This window comes from Gigantopelta aegis, chromosome 4 (genome assembly GCF_016097555.1).
Source record: "Gigantopelta aegis isolate Gae_Host chromosome 4, Gae_host_genome, whole genome shotgun sequence".
Lineage (NCBI taxonomy): Eukaryota > Metazoa > Mollusca > Gastropoda > Neomphalida > Peltospiridae > Gigantopelta > Gigantopelta aegis.
The window spans coordinates 54,156,356-54,168,728 of record NC_054702.1 but is presented as its reverse complement, the minus strand read 5'-3'; the positions used below and the strand labels follow the sequence as shown (position 1 = coordinate 54,168,728).

General features: G+C 36.6%; 1 protein-coding gene across 1 annotated transcript; it reads right to left on the bottom strand.

The window, feature by feature from the left end:
* Positions 1–7,099: 7,099 nt before the first annotated feature.
* LOC121369887 (retinol dehydrogenase 12-like) lies at positions 7,100–11,999 on the bottom strand. Its single transcript, XM_041494964.1, has 4 exons — positions 11,967–11,999; positions 9,143–9,293; positions 7,827–7,953; positions 7,100–7,199 (listed from the first exon to the last, which is right to left on the bottom strand). The coding sequence occupies exons 1-4, from the start codon at positions 11,997–11,999 to the stop codon at positions 7,100–7,102; spliced, it is 411 nt and encodes a 136-aa protein (XP_041350898.1).
* Positions 12,000–12,373: the final 374 nt, after the last annotated feature.

The following is a 12,373-nucleotide window of genomic DNA, read 5'->3' as shown; positions in this document are numbered from 1 at the left end:
TATGTTCTATTGTTGTAGATTCAAATTGTGCTTTTGTCAGTATCTGTTTCAAGTTTCTGCTTTGTCTCTTACTTTTTATAATTGAAATAGTCTAGTATGGATGACATTCTTTTCCATTTTGTTTTAAAGGCATATTGTCACAGACCACTGACCTATTTAATGGTCTAACAAAGTATTACCTGAACAAAAATAATTTGATTTGTCCCTAAATGTACTTTATTCAACCATCTTCATAACCACCATACTCCGTTTATTAACGACATTTTGTAAAAATAATTGAATTATGGCAATGGTCAATAATTAAAAAACTAAAATTGCCGAGAGGGATGACATGGATTTCACTCCCATCATGGTTCAGTTAAGGTGATGCGATAGCTAGATTTGGTTTCCAACAATTAATGTAATTTTTATTTATTATCCATTTTTAGAGAAATAAGGTCCTTAAATCCGTGACAGTATTCCTTTAAAATGTGCAATTCTGACAAGATCGTTTTATATATATCAGGGTTCTGCGGGTTATGGGTGAATACAAATGCGAGCAGCCTTTTCGCTGTAACGATTTGTTTTGGTTTTAAAAGACATTTTCTATCTAATACTACCGCCTATTCGATACTATCTGATATTAGCTGTTTTGGATATCCTCGCGTTTTAAGATTCATGTCGAGTTCCCGAGGACGTTGATCACGTGTTTGTATATTTGACACAATCATACAGATACGCCGTGCTAGGTTATATGGTATACTTCTTCTCGTATGACTCGGATGACAGGATGAGAAAGAAAGGTACCGTTTGCTATCAGTTGGTTTGTAAAATATATCAGTTTCTATTATGCGTCCACACTTGATTACTAAAGTGTCTAGAAAAGGAATTTTCTTTGCGTTTGTTTCCACAGTAAAGTTTATGTTACTATTCAATGTGTTAAGTAAATTGTGAAATAATTCCTAACAGTTTGTGGACAAAGGCCACAGTATGAAACAATCATCTAGAAAACGTTTCCAGTTCTTCTTGAGATATAACTGAAAGTCTCATCTAGATATATTTGCAATTTTAGTTTCTAATATTTGTTCTAGGTAACCTAATGAATGAATGAATGAATGAATGAATGTTTAACGACACCCCAGCACGAAAAATACATCGGCTATTGGGTGTCAAACTATGGTAATGCAAATAAATAAAGTGATGATCAACATCAATATAAAAATTCAAAAACAGTGTAAAGAACTGTGCAAAAACACAAATATCACAGAATTTTACGGATACTGAATATTACTCAAAACTTCAATTTTGTGCTGTATTGGCCATTCTCAAAGAGAATGTTACACCCCTGCACCACGGTGAGGTTACAGCACACGCAGGGGTAGGTAACCTAAAGTCAGTGTGGCATAGCTTGGTGCAATTTTGGTACCCATTGCCGTCCCTTTAATCTGTTTATAGTGTTTCTCATCAAAGTAAAATATATTGTTTTCCAATATATATATATATTATGCTTTCTGTAATTAAAGACTTCGAAATTCGTTCTGGCAAACGTTCGGAATATGTAGTTAACCAGTATGACACTGCAGTGATTCCAAGCTCATGTGGTATGCTAGAATATAATTTTGTTACATCAAATGTTACCAGTACGCTTTCTTCCGTTGTCTTTTCTGGCAGGTTGTTGACGAAATCCATAGTGTCTCTTGTATAACTAGTTACTTTTAATATATATGGTTTCAACAATATATAATTATATATCAAATTTCATGTAATTAATAGCGAAAAGAGAAAATGTACATCTAATTAAAGCGAAGCAATATACATTGAGTTAATGTGTTAAAGAACATTGTGAAACCAAAACATAATGTCGTTCTTCATATATTTCTGTGAAATCATTCATTCAAAGCAGGCATGCTTTTAACCATTGTAAAGTCTTAACTCTACCTCGGTTTCATACAACACGCATACATTGTTTCTTTAATAAAACAGTATATTGTTCTGTTACACTAATAAAATAAAGGAAATGAACACCACAGGTTTACAAACAAACATTTCAATACATTTGCGATTACATTTGACCTGAACAAAAATACTTTAGAAATGAATGAATATATATATATATATATATATATATATATATATATATATATGTGTGTGTGTGTGCGTGTGTGTGTGTGTAATAACACTGGTGAACAATTTTATACTTGTTTTTTGCTGACTGAAATTTTTCAATTGATTTAAGCTAAATCAGGTGTGCTGATTTCAAAAATGCAATCAGATTTCCTCTATCACGTCAAGTTTTTAATCTGCCCCCCCAAAAAAAAAAAAAAAAAAAAAAAAAAAAAAAAAAAAAAAAAAAAAAAAAAAAAAAAAAAAAAAAAAAAAAAAAAAAAAAAAAAAAAAAAAAACCCCCCCCCCCCCCAAAAAAAAAAACCATAAACAAATAGGGAAAACCGAGTAGATGCCCATACACTCTGTGCCATGTATAACTATTGTTTTTCTTCTAACTCCAGGTTGACCAGGAATGACTGGGAGAATAGACACAGACTTATTTTCTGTCCAATCAGTACAGACTCTAATTGATTTAGTGCGGGATAGCTCAGAATGCAAATGGCAGCCTCCAAAATGAGCCGACGCCAGTGTTTAAATAGTCCTGATATTTTTGTTATATCTGTGGAAATTTTACCATCCCAAGTCAAAAAAAACCGACATAAATGAATTTGTAAAGCAAGCATATCTTGCATATTTTAAAAGTCAAACTAGGGGATCAAGACAAGTTATAAGGTATGCAAGCATTCGGCTGTGGACGAAAGGCAAGCGTGAGCTGAAGTTCGGAATTCCTATGATATGGAGATAACCAAGAGAGCACATTACAATTGTTACTTTTGTTTAGTCAAAAACGGCAGGGTAAATAAGAAGAACAAACATAAGATCCAGTAAGCTTACCCTCAGCTATTCGCCCAGTACCACATTCAGATGAAATTCCAGTTCCAGTTTTTGATGGACTTCCAAATGTTGAAGATCAGGATATTGATCTGCTTGATCCAGCTGAGATTCAGGACAAGAGTGACAATGATGATTCAGAATTTGAAATGGACGAGGACTCACGCCAAGGATTTAATCAGCTCGAGTTGAACAATCTTGTGAGAGACTTGGGTTTGTCAAAAAAAGCTGCAGAAGTCTTAGCCTCAAGGCTGATGCTTGAACAAGGCGCTAAAGTCTCTTATTTTCGAGCAACAATTATCTCAAGTTTTTCCAATGTAGTGGCGGCTAAATGTCTACTTCTGGAACTTGGAGTTCAATCTTACATTCCAACAGACTGGTACTATTGTTTATAGACAGTGCAAAGCGCAGTCTAAAGTGTGTTCTTCTGCACAATGGAAACCTGTATGGTGCAGTCCCAATCGGGCACTCTGTTCGCCTTAAGGAAGATCATGGGGACATTTAAAAAATGTCATTGAGCTGTTGAATTATCACCAGCACAACTGGATCATCTGTGTCGATCTCAAGATGGTAGGGTTTCTTGTTGGGCAGCTTACACAAAAATACCTTGCTTCTTATGTCTCTGGGACAGCAGAGCCAATATCAACATTGGGTTGTTAAAATTGGCCTCCGAGAAGAGAGCTTCATCAAGGCGATCCAAACATTCTTCATCAGCCACTGGTCGATAGGCAGAACATTGTCTTTCCTCCTCTCTCACATAAAACTGGGCCTCATGAAACAGTTTTGTCAAAGCCTTGTCCACAGAAGGTGACTGCTTTAAGCACCCTACTTGTTGCTTTTCCCAAGTTGTCTACTGAAAAGATCCGGGCTGGCGTTTTTGATGGTCCTCAAATCCGGCAGCTGATTAAAGATGACCACTTCATCGGTACGATGACTGAACTTGAGAAAAATGTTTTGGCTGTCTTTCAAGGACATTGTTAAGAACTTCCTTGGAAACCATCGCGCCCACAACTATGAACAACTTGTACAGAATCTTTTGGACAACTACAAGGCACTAGGGTGTAATATGAGCATAAAGTGCATTTCTTGCACAGCCATCTTGCTGACTTCCCTGAAAACCTTGGTGCAGTTAGCGACGAAAACAAGGTGAAAGGTTTCATCAGGATTTGAAGGTGATGGAGGAACGGTATCAAGGAAGATGGGATGTATCCATGCTGGCTGACTATTGCTGGACAATAAACGAGATTGTCCACAGGCGGAGCACTTACAAGCGTAAATTTCTGCCATGACCATTGCAACTTTGGATTTGGACTTTCGAACTGACCTTGCAATCGTTAGTGTCGTGACAAGACTAATACACAGACTATATTGTTTTTCATGCTTTTACAAAAAGTATGATATTGTATGTGTTCTGAACATGTACAACGCACTGGACTTACTGCATGCCCCCTAATTTCTTGTGTGGTGAAATCGGGACCTTCCTTCCGCGCCGTTTCAGTAGTAAGCCCGCCTGCTTTATTACCATGTTAACCACCTTCAAATACTTTGGTTCAAATGATCTGTATTATATTTAACACTCCTAAGACTGCTAAAGACTTTAATTAAGTGTATTAAACATGGTTTCATTTCTAAATCAGCTTAATTCATTGTTTGTGTGTTTTTAACTGTTTGTTTTCAGGTGTCTCGTGTGAGAGTTGCAATAAAATAGGGATATGCTGTATCTCAAAAACTTGACGTGATAGGAAAAAACTAATTTCATTTTTGGACTCAGCAGACCCGAGTTACCTTAAAACAAGCCACAGATGCAAGTCAGCAAAAATTGTGTTCCCCAGTGTAATAATAACAATAATAAATCGAGTAATTATCTGGCAGTAGTAGTAGACATATTTTAATACAAAAAAGTCATAATATAACAATTCATATAATACAATAATTCATATAATGCAACAATTCATATAATACAACAATTCATATCATACATAACAATTCATATAAAACGAGATATAAACTTCGCCCTGAAAACATAATATATAGATGTCCACTTTTGGAATAAAAACTAAAATATCAGAGCACTATTTGAAAGTTAGCCTGAGCTGATAGCGCCGAGCTGAGGTACTGGGGATGTGGGATATAAACATACCCTCCCCCTCTTTTTCTCTAGACTTTTAAATACCTGACAGTGTTATAAAATGACTTTTTTCATTTTTGTTTGATCTTACATCCACATAGTTATTTAAATACATACACTACACACACATAAAATCTGGATGTAATAAACAACCTACATGTATATGTAAAACATTTACACAAACACAAATATCATAGGATACACTTACATGACGGTAAAGCCTGGCCAATATTTCCCCATATTTTTCTTATTCTGGAAGCCTTTGCTGGAGGGTACACATATACAGTTCTATGTGTTTATACGACTTAATATATTCTAAACATGTTTTAAAAATTGGTAGTAACTGTTGTACAAGAGGAAAATATCAAGTCTGTCATTAGTATCATCATAATACTGATGTCACAATAATTGTTACCATTCATTTTCAATTACTTGGGGGAGTGGGGCTGTGTGTTACATGCGTTTGCAATGCAAGTTAAAGTTTGTTTTGGTTAACAACACTACTAAAGCACATTGATTAATTAAACATCGGCTACTGGATATCAAACATTTGATAATTCTGATTCGTAGGCATCAGAGGAACTCCGCTATGGAAAGGGATCTTTTATACGCACTTTCCCACAGACAGGGAAGCAGCGTTTGCAATGAGTTATGGCTTTGTCATTCCTGAGATTTGCTTACCATAAACAAATAAATCCATTTTATTTCACCTGTTTTTCGTTGTCAAGAATGTAAAAAGTAGATGCACACAATTTCGGAAAATATACTTTAATCTTCTTAGACTTTGTTTCTACAGGTTCTGCATCAAAACCAGCGCTAATGCATTAGAATGTGCATTCAAAGTCTTCAACATTGGGACATCCATTTTTAACAATAACAATAATAATATCAGTACAAAATTAAAATTAAAGACAAAACTGTATCGCACATAATGAGACATTGCAATCAACAGACAAGCCACGTTACCCGTAATGTTACTCACAAAAGACAAGGACACAATACCCGTATACAAATATACCAGTTGATGTACCATCTGCTACACAGATGTATTAAAGTAAAGTTTGTTTTATTTAACGACGCCACTAGAGCACATTGATTTTTTTATCTTATCATCGGCTATTGGACGTCAAACATACGGTATGGTCATTCTGACAATATTTTTTAGAGGAAACCCGCTGTCGCCACATAGGCTACTCTTTTTACGACAGGCAGCAAGGGATTTTTTATTTGCGCTTCCCACAGGCAGGATAGCACAAACCATGGCCTTTGTTGAACCAGTTATGGATCACTGGTCGGTGCAAGTGGATTACACCTACCCATTGAGCCTTGCGGAGCACTCACTCAGGGTTTGGAGTCGGTATCGGGATTAAAAATCCCATGCCTCGACTGGGATCCGAACCCAGTACCTACCAGCCTGTAGACCGATGGCCTGCCACGACGCCACCGAGGCCGGTCAGATGTATTAAAGGCCATGTAAAATAAGTGGCCTTCAGAAAGAAAACATCATAACTGTTCAGCTAGTGATAACATTGGCATCAGAAGAAGGAGAGGGAGCGGAGAGGAGGGGGCACTGACATCCCATCTATACAAACTATGCATTGCACCCCCCCCCCCCCACCTCCAACCTGGTTGAAAGGCAAATCAATATATAACTGCGGCCACCATCTTCCAAGTTGCTGATAACGTTCGATGCCTGTACAAAACAAGTTCGTTGTGGTGATAGAAGAAGTTTGTTTTGTTTAACGACAACATTAGAGCACACTGATTTATTAATCATCGGCTATTGGATGTTAAACATTTGGTAACTTTGACCTATAGTCTTAGAATAAACCCACTACATTATTCAATTAGCAGCAAGGGGTATTTTATATGCACCATCCCACAGACTGGATAGCACATACCACGGCCTTTGATATACCAGTCGTGGTGCACTGGCTGGGACGAGAAATAGCCCAATGGCCTCTCTGACGGGGATCGATCCTAGACTAACCGAGCATCAAGCGAGCATTTTACCCCTAGGCTTGTGGTAATAGATACCAAATAGCCTATAAGATGCTATTTGAGTCCTTCCCATGCGGATATGACGTCATCAGACAAATAATCCTGTAAACAATGCAGGGAGTACTTCCAAAGGTCCTCTTGGTATTGCTTGTTTCTGAAAATTATAATGTGTGTAGAATAAACACTCGTGAGTGAATAAACAATGTATATTGTATAAAATTTCACACGACTTAATACAATTTGTGGCTATTATACATCGATAAATTCACAAAACATTACAAACTATTCTTGTATATACATATTATACACACAGCAAGATTATTCATTGAAATATCAAAAAGCATATTTGTATAAACGTTTTAGCATCGATATTGCAGTTTGTGCATGTGAAATTATATCATATAATATTATATAAAACTTAAAATAAAATACGTTAAAATAAAATAATTCTTGTATAATAAATAAACCTGCTTTTTAAACACATATAATTTCCAAAATTAGACTGGGATGTGCCGCTTCCAAGGCCACTGCTTTTTCTTTCTTTTCTCTTTTCTTTCTTTCTTTTAAAGAAAAACAATGACTATGCATCTGTTTGATGTATTATAGATTATCATTATATTTTACCTTGTACGGGTACTTGAGTCCTGTGAACGAACTCGAGTCTTGCTAGGTCGAGACTCGGCCCGTGCCCGAGTACTCGAGTACCCGTGGTGACCCTACCATCTACCTTTCTCAGTTGGTAAGAAATGACTAGACAGACTGTGCATCTTTTCAACTTTACCTCGCTGCACTAGTTGTTGCTGCTGGTTTAGTCTTCACAAAGTATACGTCACTGACGCCATTCCACTTGGGGTTGACTGCCGCGTCGATCAGAGTTATCGCCCGTTGATAAGACGACTTAAAACAACCTGAAAGGAAAAATTAATTTAGGTTTGAAACATGAACCAGACAGACGAAGAAGAAATCAGTTGTCGCCCCACCCAGCAAAAATATAGCATAGATTGACTACACACTTTTCCAACAGACATTTACAGTACTAGTGCTGGGAATCAACTGGAATTTCAGTCGATCATCGGTTATGCCTATAATTGGTTTGAACTATTAAATCGATCAGCTTTCGAGTATATAATCGGTAATAATTGTATGAATTTACTGGGATTAAGAACATTTTGAATTATCAGGACTATACATGCGCGTTCAGTGGTCTCTCCAGTATTCATGAAAGGGATGAAGGGAATCGGTAGACCTGGTTCCACTTATAGGAAGGGTTGGTACCTAAGATTTGCAGGGTACAAGTACTTCGAAAATGTCTTGTAACCGACGATGAACCTGATTACTCTGGTAGTTCAAGACGATGGCATGACTTATGATTTTGGATGGCGGCCTAAATAAACGGATGACGGACATTACTATCGCTGCCAATGGATGGCGGGCGTATTAGAAATTAGTCTTAAGAGATGGCGGGCCCGCTATCGCTTATGACATGTATAATAATACGCACGCAACCGCAGGCAAACATTTGTCGAACCATATAACAGATAGCAGCAGCCACTGCAACGCTATATGTAGTTACTGCAGATAGCGTTGTTTCTGCAGATTGCTGTCGCTCACAGCCTCTCAATACTCGCTAATCTAACCTTCGCAGGATAATGCCGATATCTTATAGATTGTTAAGACAATAACTAGTTATTCTCTATGTACATGTACGTAATGGGTATATGAAAAGCAGAGCCACGCGATATTCGTAACTGTAACTTTCGGACGATAATGCCGACATCCTAACGATTCTTAACACAATAACCAGTTATTCTCCATGTACATTTAAGCAATGGGTATATCAAAGACAATGATATATATATATATATATATATATATATATATATATATATATATATATATATATATATATATATATATATACACATGTCCTTTCCTGTCCTGCTGTCCTGGACAGAGAAACCGTTTGAGGTCGGTGCCTGTGCCCAAGGTAGGCGTGCGCTACAACAGCTTGCTCTGAATGTGCACGTTAAACAATCCTTCCTTCCTCCATATACATGTACATATATATTAAAACTTTAACCTTTGTTTAACACTCACCTGCATTGTTCATACACTCGATTGTGCAGTGAAAGCATCGCATGTCACTGAAATTTCTATTTATCTCTGTAGCCACCACACCTGGATGAAGACACGTGACACTGACTTTCGAATCCTGGAGTCGGCGGACTAGACAGGACATGTGCTGTATCTGTTCAAAGACAAAACATCATAACCTACACGCATAGTCATGAGATATCATCTTTGAAAGCTTCAATACTCTTACATTTATTAATATATACTTGTAGATACATGCATTAATATATTTATAATTTATAACTGTTCTGATACTTATTAGTATTGCGTTGTATTGTGAGTAATTACTTATTAGTGACACTGGCGAGACTTAATGCACCATGATAACTTACATGCATAGTCATGAGATATCATCTTTGAAAGCTTCAATACTATGACGGAACATGCTCTTAATTTTGTTTTCGCCTGTGGCGATATTAATTGTTTTAGAGGGCCGTGTGCAGTTCCAATATGCACTTAAGCCCAGATGGGCACTTTGTTACGTAATACCTCCGCGCGACCGTGGTCGAGCTGTGCCTAATACACACCCAGCCCAGGTGCGGAGGCCATATGGCCAGTAGTTACGTAATACCTCCGCGAGTGCGGTTTTTACGACCGTGATTTTGGCGACTAGGCGTCAGCAAGTCTGGCCATCTAAGGAAAATTGTCGTCTTGGTCTCTGTGGAAATATCACTTGTAGGTATTCGGTGCCGCGATGTACCCCCAGGCGATACTGGGATTTTATAATAAATAGCTAGGTTTTAGAGATATCAGGGAGAAACATATTGGAAGGCTACCAGGGAACGCGTCCGTTTGGACTTGGTAAATATTATTTCTGCTCTGTTGTATAACCTTGATGTGATTGATGTGACTTTAAATATTTTAATACTGTATTATACCAATATTATTTAGACGGTGCTGCCGGTAATTTGACGCAGTAAACTGTAGGCTCACTGTTCTAATATATATATAAAGCTTAACCAATCATCCTAGAGGACCTAGGTAAACTGTAGGTTATTGTCTTTATTGTGATAGGTACCAGTATTAATTCTGTATTACAAGGTTACTGAATGAGTAGATAAGGGTTAATTAAAAATTAACCAGTTAGGAATAGAGTTGTAATTCCTTTATTAATTAAGTTCCCCTGGAAGCGTTTCTCAATTATCACACGTGTGTGTGTTGTGTCACGGTGAAGTGATTAGAATATTGTATAAACTAGACACCTAGTGATTAACTAATTAAGTGATCAGTTCTGGGTTGTTACTATTTGTTGTTGTTAATTAACTACTGCGGCAGTACATTTGTCAGCGTAGATTAATACAGATTCCAAAGTGTATTGTGTTTTTGTTGTGTTTTCTAGTGAACTAAACGTGCTATATTATATATACTTTATATAAGATCTTATCTCTGTTCATACCTAGAGACGAGCCACGCGGGTATATACTGCCCGATACAGAGAGATCTAATAGATATACAGTTAGGAGAGATATTTGGATAATCGTGTTTCATTCAGTTACGGGTATTATAGGATCCCCGTGGCAGGAGTGAAAATTGGGGCGCTCGTCCCGGATCTGAAACGGGACATGCATATTTAAAAAAGTATTGTTTGTAAATGGGGGCTTTATAAATTAATTTTACAAATTACCAGAAGTAGCAACGTTGTTCACTAGAAAATTAATTAATTATTATACTCTTACATTATTAATATATACATACAGATACATGTATTAATATATTTATAAGTATTCCGACACGTATTAGCATTGTGTTGCGTTGCAAGTAATTACTTATAAGTGACACTGGCGAGACTTAATACACTAGCATAACTTACATGCATAGTCATGAGATATCATCTTTAAAAGCTTCAATACTCTTAAATTTATTAATATATACATGCAGATACATGTATTAATGTATTTATACGTGTGCTGTATAGTAAGTAATTAGTTATAACTAACACTGGCGAGACTTAATGGAAGTAAATTATATGTGTGTATCAAAGGCGTATTTTTTACGACACCTGAAAACCTCTTGTCGATCATCAATATGATGACTTTCACCGGAACTCTATTCAAAACCTGAAAGCTATATGGTATACATATATAAGAGACAAAATAAGCATACTCTTCAGATTCACAAATTAAGTCCTGATCTCCGTCGTCAGTCAGGATGTAAAATCCATAGAAATTATGAGTCACATATTTGTATATTTATTTATTTTGGTTTGAAGGTGATGAAAGTCTGAAGGCTTTTGGACCATTCAGAAAAAGTTTTTGGTCTGTCATCGCTTTCAGTATCTAGTTCTATGAAATTTGTGACTGTCCCTCGTAGCCTCATAAGTGGTTAGTGGTTAGGGGACGTAACTGTGCCTATTTTCTCTCGCGAATTTCTAACAGAGGCTATTATAATACATTGCAAGAAAAGAGAAAAGAACTTTGTGGTTTGAAAGCTATTCAGAACACCGAAGATTAATTGGTATACAACTGAAAACAAACAGACGAGAGAGAGAGAGAGAGAGAGAGAGAGAGAGAGAGAGAGAGAGAGAGAGAGAGAGAGAGAGAGGAGAGGAGAGAGAGAGAGAGAGAGAGAGAGAGAGAGAGGAGACGAGAAGGAAGGGATGGAGGGAAGGAGGGGAAGAAAAAGAACCCTAAAGTAATAGTACGTAAAACATTCAGATATTTTAAAAGAAGATTTAAAAAAAAAGTCATGGAATATGATATTTTGTAGGTATTTGCTTCTGGGTGTTGCATACAAGTTGTAATTACATAATATCACACAAACAGAATGTACTCTTGAAGAAGTGAAATACCTGGTACATCTTGGAGTTTCCGTAATACTTCATTCTAGCATAATCTCTTTCTATTTTGGCTTGTGCTTGTTCAAGATTAAAGATTCCGCGTTTATGAACAGAGCTTGAAACGAATACGATTCGGCATGATTGGTAGAAGATGAGCGACTAGAAGGAAATGACCTAGATAGTTGACCTATGGGAATAAAGAAAGAAAGAAAGAAAATTATATAAATACAAAAAGTACAAAAAGTCTCACCTATGATACAAAAACCCAAAAATAATGTTTTAAGTGAATACCAATGTTTGAAATAATCGAAATAATGGAAACTTATAACAGAAATGTACATAAGCACCAGGCTATTCTGGCGCACGAAACAACCAGTCAGAAAACGGTGCTTGATTTTTTTTTTTAAATGTCATATCAA